General features: G+C 49.2%; 2 protein-coding genes across 5 annotated transcripts in view; one reads left to right on the top strand and one right to left on the bottom strand.

Annotated features, from left to right (window-relative positions):
• Nucleotides 1–27,482, bottom strand: LOC133153290 (NACHT, LRR and PYD domains-containing protein 12-like). Of its 4 annotated transcripts, XM_061277495.1 has the most exons (13): nt 20,240–21,124; nt 18,497–19,593; nt 17,108–17,172; nt 16,837–16,954; nt 14,459–14,796; nt 3,856–4,890; nt 1,875–3,684; nt 1,631–1,801; nt 1,394–1,564; nt 1,143–1,313; nt 892–1,062; nt 652–825; nt 1–378 (listed from the first exon to the last, which is right to left on the bottom strand). In XM_061277495.1, the coding sequence occupies exons 6-13, from the start codon at nt 4,109–4,111 to the stop codon at nt 366–368; spliced, it is 2,937 nt and encodes a 978-aa protein (XP_061133479.1). In that variant the 5' UTR covers nt 4,112–4,890; nt 14,459–14,796; nt 16,837–16,954; nt 17,108–17,172; nt 18,497–19,593; nt 20,240–21,124; the 3' UTR covers nt 1–365. The 4 variants fall into 4 exon arrangements, 2 of the variants coding, with proteins under 2 accessions (XP_061133479.1, XP_061133487.1); XM_061277503.1 differs by lacking the exons at nt 652–825; nt 892–1,062; nt 1,143–1,313; ... (7 more) ...; nt 18,497–19,593; nt 20,240–21,124 and adding exons at nt 22,452–22,625; nt 22,692–22,862; nt 22,929–23,099; ... (2 more) ...; nt 24,389–26,384; nt 26,598–27,482; XR_009714292.1 differs by lacking the exons at nt 1–378; nt 652–825; nt 892–1,062; ... (3 more) ...; nt 1,875–3,684; nt 3,856–4,890 and adding an exon at nt 13,766–13,935 and having other exon boundaries at nt 20,240–22,445.
• The window catches only part of LOC133153347 (NACHT, LRR and PYD domains-containing protein 3-like), a 41,488-nt gene continuing 27,795 nt past the window's right edge, over nt 13,790–27,482 (top strand). The window contains exon 1 of the mRNA XM_061277563.1: nt 13,790–13,807. The gene's annotated coding sequence lies outside the window, so the exon portion shown is untranslated. The remainder of the gene's footprint in view (nt 13,808–27,482) is intronic.

Raw genomic sequence — 27,482 nt, 5'->3', positions numbered from 1 at the left:
TTCATTCTACAACTTTTAGTTTAGTCATCAAAGTGCATTTAAAAACAAGTCAATTGAAGGCATGATGATTGCAATTATTATTGGCATCAACATTCACCATTGGTCGGCCAGCAGGTCAAATTATGCGAGGAAGTGGAGGGTCAAGGGTCAAGGCCCGCCCGCCACGAGTGCGGATGGCAGGAGAGTGTCAGGAGCACACGTCTGTGTTGGAGTTCACGTCTTATTTGTGAAATGTGGAAATATTTATGCCTAACGCTCCAGGGGAAAGGCATCCTTCGCGAGCTTCTGCATGCATCCACATCCATCCATCCATTCGTGCTCAGAACTCTCCCCAAGGATCCAAGGCCGGCGTCAATGGCGTCACATCAATCATCCAGCCTAGATAGATATAACCAAGCATTCAGCGTTTGAGGAAAACCACCAGGCATGCATTGAACACTTACTTCATTCAGGCAATATGGCCCAAAACATTTGTGATGTCACAGTGCACATCATGAAGTTAGTATTAAAACATTTCCTTTGATTGATTTCATGTGTGCTTCTCTACTTTATTCGATCTGATGTCAGCAAATCTGGTTTTGGAACTAGGCGCGACCGACTTTTTGGAAGCCATTAACTTCAACGGCACCCTGGAAGATGTTTGGAACCTACCACTCGATCTTCAGACTGCAGCGAGAATCCGTTTGGACCTCCTCCAAGGCCCGCTTTCCTTCCTCTCCGATGTCATTGTCCCCCAGGTTCAGCTGTTGGAGGTGGGAAGGGTTGGATTGGAGAGCCTTGGCCAGTGAGACGCATCCTCGTGTGCCGATGTTGCACCTCTCGAGCCTGACAAGACAAGAGGGCGGCTGACACAAGCCCAAGGTTCTTGGGCCGGCTCGAGGAGAGCCTTACCAGAGAACTTGCAAGGTGCACTGCGGCTTTGCCAGTCCGGCGGCGAGCGCCTCCAGCCCGTCGTCACTCAAGTCGTTCCCATTAAGATCCAGATGCCTCAGGGTGCGGGATGAGCTCAGAACGGAGGCCAGCGCCTCGCAGCTTTTCTTGCTCAGCTGGCAGCGATAGAGCCTGAGAAGACAAGAGGGCGGCTGACACAAGCCCAAGGTTCTTGGGCCGGCTGGCCTTCTGCCGCTCGAGGGGAGCCTTACCAGAGAACTTGCAAGGTGCACTGCGGCTTTGCCAGTCCGGCGGCGAGCGCCTCCAGCCCGTCGTCACTCAAGTCATTCCCATTAAGATCCAGATGCCTCAGGGTGCGGGATGAGCTCAGAACGGAGGCCAGCGCCTCGCAGCTTTTCTTGCGCAGCTTGCAGCCCCAGAGCCTGAGAAGACAAGAGGGCGGCTGACACAGGCCCAAGGTTCTTGGGCCGGCTGGCCTTCTGCCGCTCGAGGGGAGCCTTACCTGAGAACTTGCAAGGTGCACTGCGGCTTTGCCAGTCCGGCTGCGAGCGCCTCCAGCCCGTCGTTGTACAAGTCGTTGAAGCTGAGATCCAGATGCATCAGGGTGCGGGACGAGATTAGAACGGAGGCCAGCGCCTCACAGCTTTTCTTGCTCAGCTTGCACCTCCGGAGCCTGAGAAGACAAGAGGGCGGCTCACACAAGCCCAAGGTTCTTGGGCCGGCTCGCGGAGAGCCTTACCTGAGAACTTGCAAGGTGCACTGCGGCTTTGCCAGTCCGGCTGCGAGCGCCTCCAGCCCGTCGTCACACAAGTCGTTGAAGCCGAGATCCAGCTCCCTCAGGCTGCAGGGCGAGCTTAGAACGGAGGCCAGCGCCTCACAGCTTTTCTTGCTCAGGTTGCAGTACCAGAGCCTGAGAAGACAAGAGGGTTTGGGCTGCTGACATGTGCGCGGCCGGTTCAGCGTGCTGGCTCGACGGCACCTACACTGATTTTTGAGAAGCCTTGACCACCGGCAGCAGCATCAGGACCCCCTTCTCGGACCGAGCGTATTTCCCGAGTTCGAAGCAGCTCATGGCTTCGTCGGAAGCCCGCAAGAAGAAGACCAGGGCCGACCACATGGCCGGAGGTAGGTCCTCCGTGGACAATTTCCCCCCTTTGAGGTATTGTTGCATCTGCTCCAGCAGGGACTCGTCCTTCAGCTCCTTCAGGCAGTAGAACAAGTTGATGTTCTCCTCGGGAGAATTCCGCTCAATCCGTTCCTTGATCAAGCGGACCGTTTCTGCGTTGCTGTGTCTGTAGTTCTCGGGAACCTTCAGCAGCTCACCCAGGAGATCCTGGTTGCACTGCAAGGAGAGGCCCATCAGGAAGCGGAGGAACAAGTCCAGGTTTCCCTCACTCTCGGAGGCTTTGTGGATGGCCGCCTCGTGTACCCAAGTGAGCGGGTTCCGCTTCCAAATCAACAGAAGGCCTTTCCGAGTCCACCCGGAATCGTCCAGCACGTTATTGTTGTCCTGGAACAGGCTCATCATCACGAAGAGAGCGGCCATATATTCCTGGACGGTCAGGTGGATGAACTGAAACATCTTGCCTTGTTGGTATTTCTGGAGCGGGGGTACCTCCTTGAAGACCACGGTGAAGACTCCCGAGTGTTTTGCGCCCTGCGGGTCATCCAAGCCGCTTTCCCGCAAGTCGCTCTCGTAGAAGATCTGTTGCCTTTTCATCAGCTGCTGAAAAGCCAGCTTGGCCAGCGCTTTGACGTAGTCCGTGCTCTTCCGGCTGTCTCGCTCCTTGGACTTGTACAGGTGATAGAGCAGGAACTCTGTGTACATCTCGGTCAGGGTTTCGGGCAGCTCCTTTCCGTGTTTCCGACAGTCTTGGAGAACGGTGGCGATGAGCCAGCAGAAGATGGGCAAGTGGCACATGATGAGAATGGTGCGGGACTTCTGGATGTGCTGGATGACGTCCTCCTCGGCGGGGAACTTCTTCCTGAAGTAGTCCAGCCTCTGGGAGTCGCTGAAGCCTTTCACCTCGGTTCTGCCGTCCACCAGGCGCGGCGGGATGTCGTGGGCCGCCTGGGGCCGCGTGGTGATCCAAACCCGGGCGCAGGGAAGCAGGTTCCCCTTGATGAGATGCGCCAGGAGCACCTCCACGGGGTAGGATCCGGTCACATCCAGGCGCTTCTTGCGCTCGTCGCTCAGGTCCAGTTTGAGGCGGGACTCGTCCAGGCCGTCCAGCACAAACAAAATCTTGATCTTGCTGGACTGGTAGTGGCGGTTGGGCGACTCTTGCAGACTGACCAAGATCTGGTCCAGCATCTTGATAGCCTTGCTCTCCCAGACAAAGAGTCGGATGAGCTCCGCCAGCGAAAAGCTATTGTCCTCCTCCAAGTTCAACTCGCGGAAGGCCAAGGGAAAGATGAAGTCCACGTCTGTGTTGGTTTCCCCGCTGGCCCAGTCCAGGACAAACTTGCGCACCAGGAAAGTCTTCCCGATGCCAGCGAAGCCCACGGTGAGCATCGTGCGAAGGGGCTTCTGGCTTTGGAAGATGTCGCACGGCTGGATGGACTCCTCCTCGGCCACGCCGCACATCTCCATCTGAAGGACCTCGTGCTGCTTGTCGGGGAGACCGGCGACGCCGCGGGTAATGTTGAGCTCGGTGTAGACGTTCTCCAAAGGCTCCTGCTGGCTGTACATCGTGTTGCCCTCGGGAACGTTGAGGTAGATATTCCGCAGGTTCTCTTGCAGCGCCCGCTTGAATTTGCCGATCTGCTCGTTATCCACTGAGGAGGTGCTACCTGAGGGCGCAGAAGGAGATCCCGTGTCGCAAAACTGTCTTTAGGCCTCAAGGAGGCAAATGAAGGAGGCCAGAGCTGTTGCCATCATCTGTATCACCTGAGAGTTTTCAGGTAAGCTGCTTTCTGGAAAGTCCCCCCCCCCTCCCCCACCAGAAGCCCCGTTCACCTTACCTGTGATTTGCGGCAGGTCGTTGCGCAGCTTCTGGGCCAGGTTGTAGTTGTTGATCTTCTCCAGAATCTCGATGGTCTTCTCCCCCGCGTTCTTGCCGTGCCTGTTCATCAGCTGTTTGGCGATGTCAGTCCGGTCTGCGTCTTCTGTGATGCTCTCGGGCAGGTCCGTAAAAAACTTGAACTTCTTGAAGTCGTCCTGCCCCAGGCCTTCCAGCGTTTCCAACAGCAGGCCCTTGATTTTCCTATCCAGAGCCATCTTTCCCGCATGAACCTGAACGCAAAGGGATCCCCTTGATTTTCTCGCACAAGAGACGGCCACAATAGTGTCCCACGTCCAAAGCCCAGAAGGTGGCGTTATTTCCGAGAAGCTGGAGGCCAAAGTCTGCTCTTCTTACGACTCTTTCCTGGTCCTTGAGGCTGCTTGACAATGACTTTGCTGCTGGCTTGGCTTCCTTGTTGTTTCGTCCCTTCAAGAAGTAATTGAATTTTTGCCTTCTTGTTTTTATATTGTGTGGCGTACTTGTATGTCTATCGTGTTATGTGTCTCGTCACCGTGGGATAGAGAAAAACGTCATTTCGGTCTCTTTGTGTGTTGTGACATGTGGAGAGATTGACAATAAAGCTGACTTTGACTTTGACTTAACTTACACCTTACACCCAAAGTAAACAACTGAGCATTTATGGAGGAAGCCAGCGACTGAAAGCTGAATAACCGACAAGCGGACCGAGTGAACCGTCTGAGCAATCGCCAACAAGTCGTTCAGACTCGCCGAGCGACTGGCTCGCTCGCTCACTAACTGACCGACCGACCGTCCAGCTGACTAAATAACGGGATTTTGAACAGCTCTGCACGCACGCTCTCCTTCGCGTCGTCTCGTTTCAGCGTGTGAGCGATTGCCTTCCGAACCAAAGTCCTCGTCGCTGTGGCGTCCAAAGGTCAGGGCGACGCCCTCTCGTATATAAAGGACAGCTTGGACTTCTTTTTGTTACTGATCTGTTTATCTTGACTTGGCAGACCTTGACAGACCGTGAGAACTGTGTAAACAAAAACATAAACATACAGTGCATTTGTTAACAATAAATCAATATGCTCAAAATAATCTCCTTTGGTCTCTTTTCACATCCTATTGCACTACTGCTAATAAACTTCACCACATAACATATAATACCTATAAGACTGTTAAACAAATAAACCTTTAAACATCATCACAATAATTATTACCATATACATATATATACCACCACTAGCAAACATACCGTAATTTTCCATGTATAATGCGCCCCCATGTATAATACGCACCCTAAAAATAGCATGTCGCTGCTGGAAAAAAGCCTGTACCCATGTATAATACGCACCCAAATTTTGACTCTTACTTAAGTCCGGAAACGTAAAATGATTTGAGAAAAAAGATCATCTTTGGGAACAACCGGATGTTATTCTGCCGGTCAGTATCACTGCGCCTGCGCTAGCAAACTCGATAGCGAAGAAATTTTTCGGATTTGTGTAGGCTACATTGTGACAGACAGCAAACGAGCAGGTGATCCAGCAAGCCGCGTCTGATACCAGAGCATTGTGTTCGAAGTGAACAGCAGAGAAGAAAGGAACAAGGCAAAGTGTTGTGAAATAAAACATTACCTGTCATACGCATTTAGAACGGAAGTCTCGCTCTTTATGTAGCTGACGTGTCTTGCGCATCCGTTCTGCGCATCTGTCATGGCGGCCTCCGTATGCTATCCGCTGTTGTGCTAGATTTGGTTCCCCCGTAAGATTTTGTTTCCCCTGCCGGGGGAGCGCGCACGCCTTATTTGGGAAGCGAAAAAGCGATGTCGTGCGGCGTCAGCACTATGTTGTTTTCAACAAAAACATGAAGAACTCACGTTTGCGTCAGTCAATTTTAATTTTGATAAAGGATTATTCTCATTTGATGCCATCCGCATTCTGCCATTGAAGCGGGGTGCATTCAAAGAGCAGTTGTACAGACGGAACACTCATGCACTTCACCAAAACGCAACAATGTCATTACGTGAGCTCTTTGCATAAACCTCGATGCAAAGAAACTATAAAGGAGTATATATTACAAAGGAGACTTTCTACTTAATTGTGATTATCATTCATCCATCCATCCATCCATCCATCCATCCATTTTATTTTATTACTCAGGTATTTTCAAAGCAAATTAACATTGTTGCACTTATTAATTTGTTTTAACATGACAGCGCAATACAATTAAAAGGTGACACCATAGCAATGTCAAACGTGTTCATTTAAGAAAAAGCCACACACGTTTTGTGATCAAATCTTTCATAACGAGAATGATTTGAGTGAATTGATTGATTTTCATCCCCCCCTCCCCACCATCTGTCACTTTGCTTGGGACAAAAGGAGCCTTTAGGACTGGAATTTCTTCTCAATTATTCATTCAAATCAATTCACTCAAATCATTCTCGTTATGAAAGATTTGATCACAAAACGTTTCCGTCTGTACGACTGCTCTTTGAATGCACCCCGCTTCAATGGCAGAACGCGGATGGCATCAAATGAGAATAATCCTTTATCAAAATTAAAATGGACTGACGCAAACGTGAGTTCTTCATGTTTTTATTGAAAACAACATCGTGCTGACGCCGTACGACATCGCTTTTTCCCTTTCTAAATAAGGCGTGCGCGCTCCCGCGGCAGGGGGAACAACACCGGGTTCTTCCATCTTGGCTGCGCGCGGGGCATTGTGGGTCTTGTACGTGCACGCACGCAAGCGCGGGCGCGCACGCAACAACCAAATTTGTCTTCATAACAAGCAAGCAGGGCTGTGGACAGTATTCCTACGCGCATTCTCAGCAGCATGATGAAAATAAAATGGAACGTATTTTTTTTTATTGTCGGACTCGGTGGACTCGGTCAAAATCAGCACCGAGTCCGAGTCCGGCAAAAATGACCGAGTCCGACCGAGTCCGAGTCCCCGAGTCCACAGCCCTGCTTATGTTTGATTCATGGACATCAGATTGGCGCGCAGCTGCCCGATTGCCAAATTCTTCTGCCACTTCAATGACTTTCTTTGGAAATGCTATACTAGAACTTGCTCTCTTAACCATTTTGATGAAACTGCTAATTAAACTGAAGTCTCGTTCTTTATATAGCTGACGTGTCTTGCGCATCCGTTCTGCGCATCTGTCATGGCGGCTTCCGTACGATATCCGGTTTGCGATGGAGATGAAAAAACAAACACTATTTGACAATAACACACCATCAAGGATTGCACCTTCGCATCAGTGTTGGGCAGGATGGCTGAATGCGATGCGCCATTGACAACAAACAAGAAGAAAGTCAAGTCAAGTCAAGTCAAGTTGATTTGTATAGCCCTAAATCACAAGCAGTCTCAAAGGGCTTCACATAGACAGAAATGGACAATTCTTCTCAAAGCATCCCCTGATCTTAAGCTCCCAAAAGGGCAAGGAAAAACTCCAAAAAAATGAGAAACCTTGAGAAGGGACCACAGATGGAAGGATCCCCCTTTCAGGATCACCAGGTTGAAATGGATGCAGAGAGGGCACAAATGATACAACATGAAAATCAATGAAATAAAAAGTGGATGTCCATGTCAGAGCGGAGGGCTGCCGAAGGAGCCCTCAATTGTCCTGGCAGTGTCCTCGAGGAGGTTGAGCTGCAGTTCCCCCATCCTGAATTGGCCCACGAGAATCCAGATAGCCGCTGTCAGCATGGGTGCCACCTAACCACCTCCCCGGCCGGGGAGGGGGGAGGGAGGGGGTGGAGAGGGAGAGAAAACAAACTCCAGCCGAATCGGCCACTACAAGTTAGTTAAGGGCCATGTCATAGAAATGTCTCTTTAAACGTGTCTTAAATGTTTCTACTGAGGTAGCAGTCCTAATATCCATTGGTAGGGCATTCCAAAGCTCTGGAGCCCCAATAGAAAATGCTCTAGACCAGGGGTGGGCAAACTTTTTGACTCGCGGGCCGAACTGGGTTCTAAATTTGGACCGGAGGGCCGGCCGGACAAGGAGCAGATGGACGTAGGCGTTGTGTGAAGTCATATAAGCGACCTGTAAAGGTCATTGCATAAAAGATCTTGGCCTTTAGTAGGTAGTAAAGCATGGATATTCCAAACAATTTTTTTGAAAACAAATGCATTTATTAACAGCATTAAGAAAATAATAATTCACTAAAAAACTGCTATCAGTGATTCTCATAAAATACGACACTGTTATTATGAATAACAATCTCCATCACTTCAGTGCCTGCAGGTCAGATTAATGAAAGATGTTTATCTTATGAGATCACATCATACGGCAAACATTCTGACCAAATATATCATCTTGAAGAATCGGTGAAAGCATACATCCAAATAAACTAATCAAAACAGCAACACGGTGAGGGGTATCTGAAAATCAGAGCAGAGTTTTAACTCGCAAACACCTGGTAACAGAGGTGAGGAAACGGGAAACACTTGCTTAAAGTAAGCCTTAAGAACTTTACAGGTTAAGATTAGTCGCAAATAGGTGGTGCATCAATGTCCTTGAGCATCCTGCATTGTTTGAAAATGAGAATGGTCGCTAGTTTCAATCCCTGCTATGTGTACAAATCATATTCAAAATGCATTTTTTTACAATAAACTTGAGAGCCTCCCGTTCATTTTCAGTGGGAACAGTGTTGTTGGTGTCCCTTTTTTGCTAGTGCGTCATAGTCTGGAGTAAAATTTGTTGTGGCAATTCTTAGGCGAGATCCGAGGTGTTGGTCCGTTTACCTTGATCTGTGACGGGTTGATGTTGATGTGGCTGAACGTCACGTCGCGTACGTCGAGCCAAATTGGCCACTCTTTTTTAACATTCGGCACTCACTTCTTTTTTTCGGGCCACTCATTTTAATGGAAGGATTCCAGGGGAAGGTTTGTGGGTGGCTTTAGCGCAAAACTGCATCTGAAAGCTCAGCGCGCGAATTACAAGAACGCTGTCGTCAAAGCCCACGCTCTAAATTCGGGACTGATACGAATAGAGCGAGAGTGCGCCAAGTCCGTACACGCACTTGTGAGTGTGCACCGAGCTTTCTGACACGGCTTCCGGTAGTAAATGCGCAGGCGAGCGCTTCGCCATCTACTGGGAAAACGCAGTCATTGCAGGCAAAATGACAAAAAAAAAAAAGTTTAATAATACAATTTGTTCAGGGTTGGCGGGCCGGATTAAACGGTCCCGTGGGCCGGATGTGGCCCGCGGGCCGTAGTTTGCCCACCGCTGCTCTAGACCCTATATTGGGGTAACGTGATCACATTTTCTTGTCCGTGAGAGCAGCCTTGCAGCAGCATTTTGTACTAACGGTAGACTTTTGATGCGGGACTTAGGAGGACCAGAGAATAGTACATTACAGTAGTCCAGGCGCGACGTGACCAACGCATGTATAATAGTTTCCGCATCACCGGTCGAGAGGAGCGGACGAATCTTTGCAATATTACGAAGGTGAAAAAAGGCAATTCTGGTTATATTCTTAATGTGCTTTTGAAAGGAGAGAGTTTGGTCAAATATTACCCCGAGATTCGTTACAGTATCGCTCTGAGTGAGTACGCTTATCTATAGTTATAGCGGTGTAGAAACTGGATGTCCTCTCGGTTTGGGTCTTTGAAGTTGAAGCTTTAATAACTTTCATTTACAGTTACAGGTAGTACAACATTGACTCCTCGCTCGTTCTGTTTAACTATAACTCTCCCGCTCTCTGTGTCACGCCCTCTCACTTCCTCCGTGTCTTAAAGGGGTAGTGTCTAATTATCACGACACTACATCTCTCCTTTTCTTTTAAATGAAATGTCTTTCCTTAGTTTCAGCTTACTTACCCTGACAGAATGTACAATTGAAATAAAGTGGTTTCCAAAATACAGTCATGTAAAATTGTGATTCCGTATTATACTATGAATTCAAAATCAGATATACAAACACTTTAACAAATAACTAAGCTTAACATCTCTGAGCAGTACTGAACACACATTACTCTTGTGTCGATAACAAACATAACGGTGGCGAGAATTTGTCAGTGTCTCATCACTCTATGTAGCCTTTGCTATATCTCAGTGATGAGTCTTTGAGGCGGTCGTCTGTTTACCCTCACAGGGCGTCGCCTCCTGGTTTCAAGGTTAACGTGTTCAGGATCACCTGCTTGTCCATTAACACTGTCGTCATCACAGTTATCACCGTCTCGTGTTGTGAATGGGACTTCCGGTCTGTGCTTCAAGAGTTTGAAGTGCGATCTATGTCTTGTGAGTCTGTGGTCCTGTCTCTGTGCAGTGACCATCGTTCCGTTCACTGCGATGACTTTGTAGGGGTTTGGGTTGAAGGGCGTCACAAGTTTTCCCGTCTTCCTCTGTTGTATTAGGACAACATCACCCTCCTTGAGCACAGAGTGTGATGCGTTCCTCCTTTCGTCCGCATACTTCTTCATTTTGTCCTTCCTCAATCCATCTGTCCGACGGAGATCATCATCACTGGGGGGATGAGAGATGGACGGCAGCTTTATACTTATGGGCCGACCATAGAACACCTCAGCCGGAGGCCGGTTGGTGGTATGATGAGGTGTTGCCCTGTAGTCCCTGAGGAACTTGTACAGCTCTTGCTTCCACGGCTTGCCTTCCAGCGTAGCTGTGTGGATCGCTTTGGTCAGAGTCCTGTTGAACCTTTCAACCGCAGTGTCGGCCTGTGGCCAGTAGGGGGTTACCTTCCTGTGGTGGAATCCAAGGTATCTTGCAAAGTCCGAAAAAGCCTTGCTCGAGAATGGGGGCCCATTACCGCTTCTCACCACTTTTGGGATTCCCACTGTCGAAAAGATTTTGTCCATGACAGGGATGAGTCTGCATGCCGATGTAGATGGCATAATCTCCACAAAGGGAAACCTCGAACACTCATCCATGAGGACTAACAGGTAGTCACCTGAAGGAAAGGGGCCACAGAAGTCCACTGCAACATCCTCCCAAGGCCCCTGTGGGAGTTCAGACATTCGCAGCGGTTGATGCACAGTCTTGGGTACTGCATGTGTAGCAATGACGGAGACATGCATTCCAGTGTCCACGTCATCTGTGATACTGGGCGTGTGAAGTGTTTGTGGATGGCGTGACACGTAGTCTGCCGAGTTTGATCTTCCAGGTTTGTGAACAATTTTGAGCTTGTAAGGTTGCACCTGTATGAGACCTAGTTTAGTTGCAGTGTCATGGCCCAGCAGCGAGCCGTGGTCTCCATCAACAACGTAGAATGCTGCCTGAGCTGTTCTCCCATTGGCAGAGACTGTTGTGGTGACCTTACCACGAAGGGAAAGGGGAACGTTTGTACCATAAGGGTATATCCTTTTGCTTGACTGCTCCAGTTTGAGTTTCGTTTTCAACGCGCCGTAGGCTCTTCGATCCAGGAGATCAGCTGAGGCTCCCGAATCAACAAGAACATCAATGTATTCACCAGCTACCATGACTGACCTCACTGGTGGTTTTCTCCCCTCCGCAGCTCTAGTGACAAAGATGTACTCATCATCCGTGCTCGAGTCATCAGCCGCGAGATGACTTATGGGCGCGGTGTCAGCACCGTCAGCAACAATAGTTTTGATTTGTCTGCGCCTGTTAGGCCACGACACCTCTTGTGCGCTCTGTGTCGGTTCCATTTTCTGTCCATGTTGACGGTGTTTCACCTTCATGCCAGGGCCGGAGAGACAGCAGCGGGCGAAATGGTTGAATTTTCCACATGTCCGACACTGTAGACCTTTCGCTGGACATGCTGCCTGACCACCCTGATGAGGAAACGCACCTCCACAATTCCTACATTTCATCCCTGGCTGATCTCTACGGTCCATGTTTTCCATACGGCGTTCAGAGGTGTTCCATCCTCTGCGTCTTGAATAGAGCATGGCTGCAACATGTCCAGTATCTCGATTGTTTTCAATGCCAGACGCCTGAAGTTCCAATGTCTCGAAAGCTCGGGCCAGATCCAATAGACCTTTCAGAGTCATGTCCGGGTCTCTCAGTGCCCTTCTCCTGAGACGTGATGATGTGCAGCAGAGTATTATCTGAGACTTAATTTCCTTGTCTACATTAGTGAATTCACAATTCTGAGATAGCTGTCTCAGTCTGGTGTGAAAAGCATCAACAGTTTCACCTGGGTTTTGTTTTGATTGTCTAAATACATAGATTTCATATTCTACATTATGACTTGGACTGAAATATTCGGTGAGCAGTTGTACTGCCTTATCGAAATCACCTGGTTGGCCTCTTTCAGGAAAAGTCTCAAAGATATCCTGCACTTGTTCCCCAGCGTAGTACAGAAGCATAGCCTTTTTTCTTGTTTTATCAGTTATGGCAGCCGCCGTGAGAAATGTCTCAAATCTCCTCATCCACTTCGTCCATTTCAGGGAAAGGGAAGCCGGCTCTGCATGTACATCAAAAAGGGGAAATGCGGGTAAACCAGCCACACCAGCCATCGTTACAATAGGTTTTGTTCGACAGCGTTTTCTTTTCCTTTCCACAGGAATACCACTGTCCACGTGTGTGCGTAGCCGTTGCTAGCCCCGATCCAGCAGGCAAACCGTTGTGAGCGGTAGAAACTCCGTCGCGGGGATCCGTTCACGTCAGTCGCGCAATATCCTCGTCGCCATTGTAGAAACTGGATGTCCTCTCGGTTTGGGTCTTTGAAGTTGAAGCTTTAATAACTTTCATTTACAGTTACAGGTAGTACAACATTGACTCCTCGCTCGTTCTGTTTAACTATAACTCTCCCGCTCTCTGTGTCACGCCCTCTCACTTCCTCCGTGTCTTAAAGGGGTAGTGTCTAATTATCACGACACTACAAGCGGTTTCCTTGAATAAGTGTTGATAACGAGTTGGACCAATGATCAACCTCTCAGTTTTATCTGGGTTAAGACGAAGGAAGTTGAGAGACATCCATTGCTTGATCTCCGCAAGGCACGCCTCAAGATTACAACAATCCCGTGGATCTGTCATCGATAACGGCATATATAATGGGGTGTCATCCAGGTAGCATTGAAAACAAATATTATATTGACGTATTGACACCCAAATGACACCCACGGTTTATGCAGTTCATGTTGCAATAAGATGAATACGGCGCGAGAGGGAAGGAAGTCTCTTATCAAACAGCTCTGCGTGCTCAGCATAACGCTGAGAGCTGCGGGGAAATCACGTGACTTGCCGCAATTGGATGACGTCACTGCAGGGGGCCCAAAGTCAAAGTGCATTACAGTGGAAGAAGAAGCCTGGCCAAATACCGTTTTTTTCCGTGTATAATGCACAAAATTTAACTAATTTATTGTCCTAAAATCTGGGGTGCGCATTATACATGGGTACAATTTTTTTTTTTTTTTTTTTTTTTTTTTTTTTAAGAAAATCATGGTACAACAAAACCAACAACAGGACTGACCGACAAAGACGTGGAACAAAAAGACAGGGTGACATTACCAAAGACAGGATCAGAAACCAAACAGACATCATGACATCATCCGACGGTGAGCGAGGGGCAGACAGGACTTAAATACAAAACACGTTACATTGATTGAGGTGACACAGGAAGGGAGGGAGGGGCGACGCCAACAGAAACTATGGCAACCTAGACACATAGCAAAACTAGGGACGAGAGATGACAAATCTCCCTCGAAATCAAACTTGAAATCACCTTTCTTCTTGTTTGTTGTCAATGGCGCATCGCATTCAGCCATCCTGCCCAACACACTTAGTCAGTAAAATTCATAATTGACGACACATCGTTAATGCGATGGTGCAATCCTTGATGGTGTGTTATTGTCAAATACCGTTTGGTTTTTAATCTCCATCGCGGACCGGACGTCATACCGAGGCAGTATCACTGCGCATGCGCACTATGGATCCCATGCGCAGAACGGATGTGCAAGACACGTCAGCTATACAAAGAGCGAGAGTTCAGTTGTCTACCTAAATGCGTAATACAGGTAATATTTTATTTCACAACACTTTGCCTTGTTCCTTTCGTCTCTGCTGTTCACTTCGAACACAATGCTCTGGTACCAGACGCGGCTTGCTGGATCACCGGCTCGTTTGCTGTCTGTCACAATGTAGCCTACACAAATCCAAAACATTTGTTGCAACTCCGAGTCACGACGAGGGGCAAGTTTTGGTTTCCAAGGGTGTTTTTATTCCTCTTCAACGTCTCTCCCATACAGAGCCGCCTTTTTCACGTCCGCACGCCTTTTTCACATGTGCGCACGGAGCGCGGTGGTGCCTTTACGGGCAGTCGGAGAAATCAACGCCAACAAAAAAAATACATCCAGCCTATTTAAGACCATACCAAAGACTATAAAAATGGGACCCATTGCCTCCCTGCGTGTGTGACGAGCATTGGGACTTCAAAAAAAAAAAAAATGTAAAAAAAAATTGGGTGCGTATTATACATGGGTACAGGCTTTTTTCCAGCATCAACATGCCATTTTTAGGGTGCGTATTATACATGGGGGCGCATTATACACGGAAAAAACGGTAATACGAAATAATCGATAACCGAATTAAGGCTTAAGAAGAGATGTCATGAATAAGCAAGAAAAAGAATTACAAGTCGAAAAAACAACAAAAAAAACAAGACTCACCCACTCAGAACAAAAGAGGAGACTAAAGGTCTAAAATTCTATTTGGTTGAACAAGTCGAGTGATCGGCTCTCCTTTGTTCCAAAATCCGAATTCTGTTTAAAAAAGAGGAATTGGCGTCTTCCCCTTTCTGCCCGGAGCGGCTGTCTCCTGTGCCTTCCTTGAAGCTTAAAATTTGACAAATTCACCTTAGTAGAATTTGGTTCAATCTCAAAAAGAATGAAAAATCCCTCTTCGTTCTTTTACTCCGGGTCTTGGCAACCTTGCTTCGAGCAGCAACCACTGCGCCTCGTTCGTCACCGGATGCAGAGGTTTCCTGTTTTGCTCGGTCTTTCTTTCACTATGAGTCAAAGTCAAGTCAAAGTCAGCTTTATATTCCGTTTCCTCTATCCCACGGTGACGAGACATAGTACACGATAGACATACAAGTAGACAAGGCACAAACAATAAATAATAAATAATAAATATGAGTGATGAATAAATAGGAAACAAATAACCCAATAAATAAGAGGAGCAAAACTGAGCCAGTGTGCAAACAGCAGACGGTAAGCAGAGCGCATAGTACAGGACGCTACGCAGAAAGGGGGAGAGAGTTCAGGATCCAAACAGCCTGGACTATGAAGCTGTTGGTGAGTCTGGTGGTGCGGGAGGGAGCGCAGGCTCCTGTACCTCTTCCCAGAGGGCAGAAGATCAAACAAAGAGTGAGCGGGGTGACTCACATCACTCACAATCGTGCTCGCCTTGCGGGTGAGATGGGAGATGGAAATGTCTTTCAAGCCCTTAATGTCTCCTCTCAACTTAATGCATTCAGGTATGGATGGAACACCAATGTTAAATACAGGTTGGACAAAACATTGCAACATGAATCACATATATCTTGTCTAATAAAGATCAATCTCCAACTTAAACACATATATTACATCTTAAAATGATGGCACAGCAAAGTCATATTCCAAAATGGTGCGTTGCTACGTGTTTGAACAGGTCGTCTCCTCCCAATTGCTAACAATTTAATTGATTCGATTTGTTCATTTCCATCAGGTCACCCCTATATCAAGCTTTAACACCATCTCCTGGTGAAATTTTGGAACTACTACATGTTTTGGGATAGCCAATGTGCCTGGGCCAAATTCAATACCTCATTTTACACCATCTTGTAGCACCATGCCACTTGACAACTCCGGAGGGACTTATCTATGTTTTTTTTCACGTTATTGTGCATTTTATGGCTCATGCGACCTATATTCCGGAGCGACTGTTCGTCCGAAAATTACGGTATGTGTTCCTAAAACAAAAGCATCATTCAACAGAGTCAAAGGCCTTGCAAACATCGAGGAAGAGTACGTAGCCGTCATCTTCCACGGGATCACCAGACGTAGTCTCTATTCAATGCAAAACAAGCCGAATGTTGTGATGAATAACTCTTCCTTTGATAAAGCTGGACTAACCATGTCTGTGAGTGTCAGTTTCAGTCCAGTTTAAATTTCAAAGGTTAGATGTTGTATAGTTCTTGTCACCCGCTTATCGCTGTATACAGCTGTTGCTCATACGCTTTTGAAGGTGGAGGTACAATGTCCAAAATGGAGGCAGGCAGGCAAGCAGGCCGAGGGAGGGAGAGAGGCAATGGCAGGCAGGCAAAGGTGGTAGGCCAAGCAAGGAAAGGGGGGAGAGGGACTGGCAGGCAGGCAAACAGGTGGCACACAGGTACAAATCCAAATTGTTTGTAATTCAACTAAGGTTTCAACATAAAGGGTTCAAAGAAGTCAACTAAAGTTTCTTTTCTAAATTCTAAGTTCCAAAAACTTCAAGCTTGGAGCAGACTTGAAGTGGCTTGAAGCGGCCTTTTACTATGTCACTACTATCTTCCTTCCTTGTCTCACTGAGACTGACGACCAAGTGCGAGCAGCCTATTTAGTTCCCTGGTCAGGTGACTGATCAGGTGACTGATCAAAGGCTTTGTCAACTAAAAGTCCATGGCCCAAGGCCAGTGAATCCGAAACAAAAATAAGAATTTAAGCTAAGGAAACTAAATTGGCTCCAACATATCCGGCCGGCCCCTTATAGCTACCACGTGTGGCTATAAGAAAAAATTCACAATGGGGTCAATTTTCAAAAAATAAACCATGTTAATTTCCTAATTCTAATTTTAAGTTTTACTCTCAATTACACTACAAATGTGTGCAAGTATCAGTGTATGAATGTAATGCAAATGTACTAAGCACATGCGCAGTCTTTGTTCAATGTGGGTTGTTGGCTTTTACCAACAGGTACATCTTGCTGATGGGCCGTAAGAGCTGGTTGCTTCTAGTTTGCAATCTCACACAGTCAGGCAAGTAAATAGCACGCCATAACGTTTTGCCATGCCACGCCCTCTCCTCACTTCTATTGGTCCAAAGTAATCCAGTCCAACATGTGAGAATGGAGGGAGGTCAGGAGTCAAAAGATCAATTGGCAGATCGGCCATCTTTTGTTCTTCACCTGCACGTGCAAAGTTCCGCCTGCAGGGGACACAATTGTTCACAATTTCCCTCGCAAGAGAATTAAAAAAAAAAAAAAAAGGAATTTCCATTTTGCACAAGGAATCCAATTTTTTTGCCTTAAACTTGCCAAGATGTGATTTCTGCCACAAAAACATTTCAGACTATACTTACTTCATCATCGATGTCTGGTCCATCGGCGTCGCCGTCGTTTTTGGCTTTTTGTTCTCCTCTTCCACCTTTGGACAGAGTTGAGTTTGAATTCATGAATTTTTGTTACGTTCGACTATAGTAATCTCAACACAGTATTATACCGGAAATCAATTGTAATCCACTTATCAAAAGCTTCCCTTCGCTCATGCCTCCGGGTGCTTCCTCTTGAGATGGCGCTTCAGGTTGGCCTGCTGATTTGCGGCAGCAGAACCCATCGATAAACAAGCATTACGTGTATCGTTTACGATGCACACGGCCTTCTCTTCTTGCACATCAAAATACGTCCACACGTGACTCTTTCTGGATGCCATGATTATCCGAGGGACAAAATAGCCTGCAGAACGAACGCAACTGCTTTCACACTGGCTGCTTCGGCTTATATCGGATCCCTTGCTGAGAGCGCCGACGTAAAAGTGAGGCGACGTTCCAATTGGACGTCGGATCGCTAACATTTTCCCCGCCCGTTGGAATGATTTAAGTAAAGCCTTTTCATTTACATGTTATGACTTTCCTGTTATTTAAATTCTTCCTCTTTAGTGACAGAGATGTCTTTTGTTCAAGTTATCCCATATTTACTCAATGTTTGTTGAAGTGTTTACGACAAGTTACTTATTGTTATTGTGTGTTAATTTACTAAGTAGATCAAGTCTAGCAAAGGTTTAGTTGCATTGTTCCACAGGAAAGCGGCAATTCAAGTTATCTTTTGGAATTTGTCTACACTGTTTTTGCCATTATTCACATCACGTCCTGAGTGTTGTTAGTCACCTAAATGGTGAACAGAGGGGGTGGTTTTACCAAAGTCAAATTCCTTGTTTGGCACGCTCAAACATGGCGAATAAAAACTCTCGAATCTGATCTCACTCGCGGACGAGTCAGCCAACAATGGGAGAGGAACAGCTGGTTGAGTGCTAATTTACACCACACTGCATTGTTTAGCTAATCAGCAACCATTTTTATCCGCCCTCCCCACCATCTGTCACTTTGCTTGGGACAAAAGGAGCCTTCAGAACTGAAATTTCTTAAAGCAGTTATCATTCACGTCCATCTAAGAACCTGGAAAATAGTAAGGATATAACATATATCACGGGTCATTACGACGACTTTGGTGGAGTTTTTACTGCTTCTTCCAACTCCTACCGCGCTGACTGTAACCTGACACTCTTTGGCTGCGTCTTGCCTCTTTTGTTTATTGTCGGACTCGGTGGACTCGGTCAAAATCAGCACCGAGTCCGAGTCCGGCAAAAATGACCGAGTCCGAGTCCCCGAGTCCGAACCGAGTCCACAGCCCTGGTCCTCAACCCCGATGCTCGGCCGGTATGCGAACAGCAGGGGGGCGGCGGAGGAGCTCACCAGGGGGCGCAGGTGGTGGAGGAGCAGCCTCTCCAGGGTCTTCGCCAGGTGGGATGTCAGGGCCACCGGCCGGTAGTGGTTGAAGTCACTGGGGCGAGATGACTTGGGCACCGGTACCACGCAGGATGTCTTCCACAGCTGTGCAGCCTCAGGCTCATGTTGAATATGTGCTCCACGATCCTGCACAGTTGCCCGGAGCAGGATCTGAAAAGCCTGGAGGTGATGCCATCTGGACCCGTCGCCTTCTCCACCTTGAGCCTGGCCAGTCCACTTTGTGATTTTGCACAGGTGAAAAACGTCGGCTGGAATGTCAGCTTCTTCTTTAACTCTTCTACCTTCTGTATCTTCTGCTCTGCATTCAGGTCTTTCAGGTTATCCAGATGTTTTGTTTCATAGTGCCTGCCGTCTTAGATGAAAATCTTTCAATGCAGCCACATTAGCGTCACAAACGAGACAAACGGGCTTACCGGCAATGTCAGGAAACATATACTCAACCTCCCATCGGTTTTAAAGGCTCTGTTTTCAGAATCAACTTTTCTCCTCGGCATCATGAGGGGCTAGCTTGGCAATAACTTGCAGCAACAAGCACCTGTCCTGATTGCCGCGGAAAAACGCTCGGCAAGGCAGCGAAAGCACTGCATTATGGGATCTGTGCTTTATTGTGTTATCATCGGGCCATTAGTAACAATAATATAAAATGACCATATCCGGCCCGCGGGCCTTGAGTTTGACACATATGGTCCAGAGCGACGGCAGAGTCCGGTGTTTGCTCCGTTAGCCAGGTCTCCGTGAACAGCGGCATGCTACATTCCCTGTATTCCCGTTGGCGCCGTGCTAGCGCCGTTAGCTCGTTCATCTTATTGCGAATGGACCTCACATTCCCGGTGATGATGGTGGCGAGTGTGGGCGGCGTTTCTTTTTCCGCCACATAACGCCCGAGCGTTGTCCTCCTTTCCTCCTTTTCAGCTAGGGGGAAACATTGGGCTTGTAGCCTGTTAGCTTCCCTTGGCTACAGAGGGCTAACAGCTGGAGTGATGAACCAGGTGAAAAATAGGAAGAATAAAAGGGCCAGCCTCACTGTTTTTGCTAGCATGTTTCTGCCCGGTAAAAAAGAAAACACAAAACTGAGAAAAAAAAAAAAAAAAAAAGAGTAAAAAAGAACATATAAAACGAGACAATGTACAGACGAGACGACGGAGCTGCTGCAAACGTGTCGCCACTACCGCGGCGTCAACAATAACGCACACACCAGATTTTAGGACAATAAATTGTTTAAATTTTGCGCATTATACATGGAAAAAAACGGCAATTTTGACGTGGAAGGAATTAGTCAGCATTCTCTGCCAGCGTCCATTTCAACGATTTCAAGACTACGCTTAGCCCAAAGCCAAGGCCCGAGGGCCAGACACGGCCCGGCACATCATTTGATGCGTCCCGCCAAGACAAATTGTGCATGGACTTCACGTGTCAATACTGAAATTGTCTTCACGTTCGAAAAATAGACAAGTTGCTCTCAATTTTTATTAGCGTTCGTCTTTTTAAAATATTTGAACTTTTTACGAGTCTGTGACTTCAAAACTAGTTCTTCCTCAGTTTGTTGTGTAGCCTATACTGGATATAATATTAGGCGTTGACAGTTCCAAAGTGTCTCCCCTCAGCAACGGTCCGTCCAGATGGAGACGTGCACGCGCGCACGCAGGCCAAAACGAGCGACAGACATGGCGGAGAAAAACAAATGCTCACGTGGGAACTTTCTCCTTTCCCAAGCGCCTTCATGTTGTCCAGCCCCATTTGCTACGTCTGAGTCGAGTGTCTTCCGTTTGAAGGCAAAAACGGGAGAGTGGGCTTGATGCGGCCACATCCTCAGCAACGCGCATCGACGTCCCAGCTGCGAGGCGAAACTTTGACTTGTCCAAGATCCTTTTTCGATTCCACATTGCGCGTGTTGTGTGTTGTGTGTTGTGTGTGCATGGAGGAAATGTACCTGAGTGCAGGGAGGCTTGAAAAAGTAGCAGGAGCGCTTCCTCGACTCAGCCTCCTGTCTTGCTACCTGTTAGCATCGTTAGCATTTGTTCCGTTCTCATCAACACTGAGTGGATTTCAAATGAAAGGAGAATCTTCACTTGAGCCTTGCCTTGACTTCTCTTCGTCTTTTTGGACTCATTTCTCAGGTGGCATTGAAGAGTTGTGTTACACTGCCCTCTGTCGACGGCTGATTGTCATTACAACTGCAGGTGGCCGGAGACGACGGAATTAGTCCGTCGTGTCTGTTTTGACGCGCGAATACAAAGGCAGAACAAATGTTCTTTTCATCATAAAATGTTTGACCTGTAATTTAAATCAATTGCACTGCCGTCCAGTCGTCAAACATCGTCGAGGATGGTTTCATTTAACTTGTAAAAAATACACGGAGCTTGCTTATTTTATATCTCATTCTGTTATGAGACAATACAGGTCTGGTCATTTATCCTGATAATAATTCAATGCTCGGCAATGGCAAGGCAGAAAAACATACACGCACAACCATGGAACATCTCCCTCACTATTGAGTCATTCCAAATAAATGCCACAAGATGGCAGCAAAGACTCACTAGGCACATCAAGAAAGAACTTTGACCCGAGCTCATCTAGACAAAATTAGCAGCCCTCCACCGCTAAGGAAACCAAAATACTAATAAGTCTGACTGCGAGGACTGTTTACTTCTTTCTTCTACATGTGTTGCTGCACTGTTTGTGTTCATTCACGTTTGAAGCTTCCATGGCCGCTAATTGGCAATTTGCGCAGATGCTGTATTTCATCTATTTTGTGGCAACAAATAAAACATGTCATCTTTGTTCCTCGAGAGGAATCTATAGATATATATGTATCGTTTTTTTCCATGTATAATGCGCCCCCAGGTATAATACGCACCCTAAAAATAGCCTGTCGATGCTGGAAAAAAGCCTGTACCCATGTATAATACGCCCCCGAATTTTGACTCTTCCCTTTTGTCCAGTCCGTCTTGAACGCTAGCGATCACGTAAGTCACAGAAATCCCCTTCGAGATGGTAGTTAGAAGATCCCTTTTGTCCAGCCTGAGCTCTGTGTTTTTGTTTAGTTAGGTTTTTGCCATCGTATTTCCGTCGTTTTGAGGCGCTTTCTGTTTTGCTGTCTGCAGCCTTTTTGTCCCTCATTTTGAGGCGCTTTTGGTTTCTGCTGTCCCCACCCAGCCTTTTTGTCCCTCCTTTTGAGGCGCCTTTTGTTTTTTGTGCTGTCTTCAGCCTGAGAGACCTTTTGTTGGCCCTCTGCATCCGAGTGCTCTCCCTGCTCCAAGTCTGACAGTTACATACATGAGAAAACTTCACGTCACTGCAATAAACACAAAATACGGCATAAAACGCACAACAAATGACATACAGGTGTACGCTCCATCGTAACACAATAATGAGAGTTCATTCTACAACTTGGCAACTCGTGGCGCTTTAGTCATCAAAATGCATTAAAAAACAAGTCAATTGGAGGCATGAAGATTGCAATTATTATTTATTATCGAGTGTGGATGGCAGGAGAGTGTCAGGAGCAGACGTCTGTGTTGGAGTTCACGTCTTATTTGTGAAATGTGGAAATATTTATGCCTCATCGGTCGGAGAATCAAGCAACCAACGTGAAGGACAGGCTTTGCCCTTTCCTTTTGGACAGCGGGCGTCCTCAGCCAAACGCTCCAGGGGAAACGCATCCTTTGCGAGCTTCTGCATGCATCCACATCCATCCGTCCATCCATCCATTCGTGCTCAGAACTCTCCCCAACGTGCACATCATGAAGTTAGTATTATAACATTTCCTTTGATTGATTTCATGTGTGCTTCTCTACTTTATTCAATGTGATGTCAGCAAATCTGGTTTTGGAGCTAGGCGCCAGCGACTTTTTGGAAGCCATTTTCTTCAACGGCACCCTGGAAGATGTTTGGAACCTACCACTCGATCTTCAGACTGCAGCGAGAATCCATTTGGACCTCCTCCAAGGCCCGCTCTCCTTCCTCTCCGATGTCATTGTACCGCAGGTTCAGCTGTTGGAGGTGGGAGGGGTTGGACCGGAGAGCCTTGGCCAGTGAGACGCATCCTCGCGTGCCGATCTTGCACCGCACCAGCCTGAGAAGACAAGAGGGCGGCTGACACAAGCCCAAGGTTTTTGGGCCGGCTCGAGGAGAGCCTTACCCGAGAACTTGCAAGGTGCACTGCGGCTTTGCCAGTCCGACGGCGAGCGCCTCCAGCCCGTGGTCGTGCAAGTCGTTGTAGCCGAGATCCAGCTCCCTCAGGGTGCGGGACGAGCTCAGAACGGAGGCCAGCGCCTCGCAGCTTTTCTTGCTCAGCTTGCAGCTCTGGAGCCTGAGAAGACAAGAGGGCGGCTCACACAAGCCCAAGGTTTTTGGGCCGGCTCGAGGAGAGCCTTACCCGAGAACTTGCAAGGTGCACTGCGGCTTTGCCAGTCCGACGGCGAGCGCCTCCAGCCCGTGGTCGTGCAAGTCGTTGTCGCTGAGATCCAGCTCCCTCAGGCTGCCGGGCGAGCTTAGAACGGAGGCCAGCGCCTCGCAGCTTTTCTTGCTCAGCTTGCAGTTCCAGAGCCTGAGAAGACAAGAGGGCGGCCGGCTGACACAAGCCCAAGGTTCTTGGGCCGGCTCGAGGAGAGCCTTACCTGAGAACTTGCAAGGTGCACTGCGGCTTTGCCAGTCCGGCAGCAAGCTTCTCCAGCCCGTCGTCGTACAAGTCGTTCCTGCTGAGATTCAGATGGCTCAGGCTGCCGGGCGAGCTTAGAATGGAGGCCAGCGCCTCGCAGCTTTTCTTGCTCAGCTTGCATTTAATGAGCCTGAGAAGACAAGAGGGCGGCTGACACAAGCCCAAGGTTCTTGAGCCGGCTGGCCTTCTGCCACTCAAGGGGAGCCTTACTCGAGAACTTGCAAGGTGCACTGCGGCTTTGCCAGTCCAGCGGCGAGCGCCTCCAGCCCGTCATCACCCAATTCGTTGAAGCTGAGATTCAGATCCCTCAGGCTGCCGGGCGAGCTTAGAACGGAGGCCAGCGCCTCGCAGCTTTTCTTGCTCAGCTTGCAGTTCCAGAGCCTGAGAAGACAAGAGGGCGGCCGGCTGACACAAGCCCAAGGTTCTTGGGCCGGCTCGAGGAGAGCCTTACCTGAGAACTTGCAAGGTGCACTGCGGCTTTGCCAGTCCGGCGGCAAGCGCCTCCAGCCCGTCGTCGTACAAGTAGTTCCTGCTGAGATCCAGCTCCCTCAGGCTGCCGGGCGAGCTTAGAACGGAGGCCAGCGCCTTGCAGCTTTTCTTGCTCAGCTTGCAGCCGCTGAGCCTGAGAAGACAAGAGGGCGGCTAACGCCGGCTGGCCTTCTGCCGCTCGAGAGGAGCCTTACTCGAGAACTTGTAAGGTGCACTGCGGCTTTGCCAGTTCAGCTGCGAGCGCCTCCAGCCCGTCGTCACCCAAGTTGTTGTTGCTGAGATCCAGCTCCCTCAGGCTGCCGGGCGAGCTTAGAACGGAGGCCAACGCCTCGCAGCTTTTCTTGCTCAGCTCGCAGCGATCGAGCCTGAGAAGACAAGAGGCCGGCTGACACAGGCCCAAGGTTCTTGGGCAGGCTGGCCTTCTGCCGCTCGAGGAGAGCCTTACCTGAGAACTTCCAAGGTGCACTGCGGCTTTGCCAGTCCGGCAGCAAGCTTCTCCAGCCCGTCGTCACACAAGTCGTTCCAGCCGAGATCCAGATGGCTCAGGGTGCGGGACGCGCTTAGAACGGAGGCCAGCGCCTCGCAGCTTTTCTTGCTCAGGTTGCAGCGATAGAGCCTGAGAAGACAAGAGGGTTTGGGCTGCTGACATGTGCGCGGCCGGTTCAGCGTGCTGGCTCGACGGCACCTACTCTGATTTTTGAGAAGCCTTGATCACCGGCAGCAGCATCAGGAGCCCCTTCTCGGACGGAGCGTATTTCCGGAGATCGAAGCAGCTCAAGGCTTCGTCGGAAGCCCGCAAGAAGAAGACCAGGGCCGACCACATGGACGGAGGTAGGTCCTCCGTGGACAATCTCCCCCCTTTTAGGTATTGTTGGATCTGCTCCAGCAGGGACTTGTCCTTCAGCTCGTTCAGGCAGTAGAACAAGTTGATGTTCTCCTCGGGAGAATTCCGCTCGATCCGTCGCTTGATCAAGCGGACCGTTTCTGCCTTGCTGTGTCTGTAGTTCTTGGGAACCTTCAGGTGCTCACCCAGTAGATCCTGGTTGGACTGCAAGGAGAGGCCCAGCAGGAAGCGGAGGAACAAGTCCAGGTTTCCCTCTCTCTCGGAGGCTATGCGGATGGCCACCTCGTGTACCGAAGTGAGCTGCTTCCGCTTCCAAAACAACAGGACGTCTTTCAGCGTCCACACGTAATCGTCCAGCACGTTCGTGTCGTCCTGGAACAAGCTCATCATCACGTAGAGAGCAGCCAGATATTCCTGGACGGTCAGGTGGATGAACTGAAACATCTTGCGTTGGTATTTCTTGAGCGGGGGTACCTCCTTGAAGACCACGGTGAAGACTCCCGAGTGTTTTGCGCTCTGCGGGTCATCCAAGCCGCTTTCCCGCAAGTCGCTCTCGTAGAAGATCTGTTGCTTTTTCATCAGGTGCTGAAAAGCCAGCTTGGCCAGCGCTTTGACGTAGTCCGTGCTCTTCCGGCTGTCTCGCTCCTTGGACTTGTCCAGGTGATAGAGCAGGAACTCTGTGTACATCTCGGTCAGGGTTTCGGGCAGCTCCTTTCTGGCATCCCGACAGTCTTGGAGAATGGTGGCGGTGATCCAGCAGAAGATGGGCAAGTGGCACATGATCAAAATGGTGCGGGACTTCTGGATGTGCTTGATGACGTCCTCCTCGGTGGGGAACCTCTTCCTGAAGTAGTCCAGCCTCTGGGAGTCGCTGAAGCCTTTCACCTCGGTTCTGCCGTCCACCAGGCGCGGCGGGATGTCGTGGGCCGCCTGGGGCCGCGTGGTGATCCAAACCCGGGCGCAGGGAAGCAGGTTCCCCCTGATGAGATGCGCCAGGAGCACCTCCACGGGGTAGGCTCGGGTCACATCCAGGCGCTTCTTGCGCTCGTCGCTCAGGTCTAGTTTGAGGCGAGACTCGTCCAGGCCGTCCAGCACAAACAAAATCTTGATCTTGCTGGACTGGTAGTGGCGGTTGGCCGACTTTTGCAGACTGACCAAGATGTGGTCCAGCATCTCGATGGCCTCGCTCTCCAGGACAAAGAGTCGGATGAGCTCCGCCAGCGAAAAGCTATTGTCCTCCTCCAAGTTCAACTCGCGGAAGGCGAAGGGAAAGATGAAGTCCACGTCTGTGTTGGTTTCCCCGCTGGCCCAGTCCAGGACAAACTTGCGCACCAGGAAAGTCTTCCCGATGCCCGCGAAGCCCACGGTGAGCATCGTGCGAAGGGGCTCCTGGCTTTCGAAGATGTCGCACGGCTGGATGGACTCCTCCTCGGCCACGCCGCACATCTCCATCTGAAGGACCTCGTGCTGCTTGTCGGGGAGACCGACGACGCTGCGGGTAATGTTGAGCTCGGTGTAGACGTTCTCCAAAGGCTCCTGCTGGCTGTACATGGTGTTGCCCTCTGGAACGTTGAGGTAGATATTCCGCAGGTTCTCTTGCAGCTCCCGCTTGAATTTGCCGATCTGCTCGTTATCCACCGAGGAGTTGCTATCGACCTTCCTGTTATCCACCGAGGAGATGCTACCGATCTGCTCGTTATCCATCATCATCGGTTGGACTGGGTTCTCGATATGGCTTTCTTCCACCGGGAATGGTCCATGGCCATCTCGTGGTTGATGCCGAGTGCCTTCATGTCGGCTGCCACGGTCATCTGCCACGTCATCCACTGAGGAGCTGCTACCTGAGGGCGCAGAAGGAGATCCCGTGTCACAAAACCGCCTTTAGGCCTGGCCGCAAGCGTGCCGCAGCCATGCCGCCGCCGCCGCTTCCCCTCAAGGAGGCAAGTGAAAGAGGCAAGAGCTGTTGCCATCATTTGTATCACCTGAGAGTTTTCAAGTAAGCTGCTTCCTGGAAAGCCTCCCCCCTCCCCCACCAGAAGCCACGTTCACCTTACCTGTGATTTGTGCCAGGTCGTTGCGCAGCTTCTGGGCCAGGTCGTAGTTGGTGATGTTCTCCAGAATCTCGATGGTCTTCTCCCCCGCGTTCTTGCCGTGCCTGTTCATCAGCTGTTTGGCGATGTCAGTCCGGTCTGCGTCTTCTGTGATGCTCTCGGGCAGGTCCGTAAAAAACTTGAACTTCTTGAAGTCCCCCTGCCCCAGGCCTTCCAGCGTTTCCAACAGCAGGGCCTTGATTTTCATATCCAGAGCCATCTTTCCCGCATGAACCTGAACGCAAAGGGATCACCTTGATTTTCTCGCACAAGAGACGGTCACAATAGCGTCCCACGTCCAAAGCCCAGAAGGTGGCGGCATTTCCGAGAAGCTGGAAGCCAAAGTCTGCTCTTCTTACAACTCCTTCCTGGTCCTCGAGGCTGCTTGACAATGACTTTGCTGATGGCTTGGCTTCCTTGGCGTTACGTCCCTTCAAGAAGTAACTTAGCCCTTACCCCCAAACTTCGATCAAAGTAAACAACTGAGCATTTATGGAGGAAGCCAGCGACTGAAAGCTGAATAACCGACAAGCGGACCGAGTGAACCGTCTGAGCAATCGCCAACAAGTTCCTCAGACTCACCGAGCGACTCGCTAACTGACCGACCGTCCAGCTGACTAAATAACGTGATTTTGAACGGCTCTGCACGAACGCTCTCCTTCGCGTCGTCTCGTTTCAGCGTGTGAGCGATTGCCTTCCAAACAAAAGTCCTCGTCGCTGTGGCGTCCAAAGGTCAGGGCGACGCCCTCTCGTATATAAAGGACAGCTTGGAGTTCTTTTTATTACTGATCTGTTTGTCTTGACTTGGCAGACCTTGACAGACGGCGAGAACTGTGTAAACAAAAACAT

The sequence above is a fragment of the Syngnathus typhle genome, linkage group LG1, assembly GCF_033458585.1.
Source record: "Syngnathus typhle isolate RoL2023-S1 ecotype Sweden linkage group LG1, RoL_Styp_1.0, whole genome shotgun sequence".
NCBI classification, from domain to species: domain Eukaryota; kingdom Metazoa; phylum Chordata; class Actinopteri; order Syngnathiformes; family Syngnathidae; genus Syngnathus; species Syngnathus typhle.
The sequence above is the reverse complement of the archived record's forward strand: the minus strand, read 5'-3'. Positions and strand labels throughout refer to the sequence as shown.

Bases quoted from the DNA above. Each gene is read 5' to 3' on its own strand.
- LOC133153290 (XM_061277503.1), bottom strand. From the start codon at position 26,853: ATGGCTCTGGATATGAAAATCAAGGCCCTGCTGTTGGAAACGCTGGAA. The intron at 26,385-26,597 runs GTAAGGTGAACG...CTGCGCCCTCAG, and splicing joins CGACCTGGCACAAATCACAG to GTAGCAGCTCCTCAGTGGAT. The intron at 22,626-22,691 runs GTAAGGCTCTCC...TTGTCTTCTCAG, and splicing joins TGCACCTTGCAAGTTCTCGG to GCTGGTGCGGTGCAAGATCG.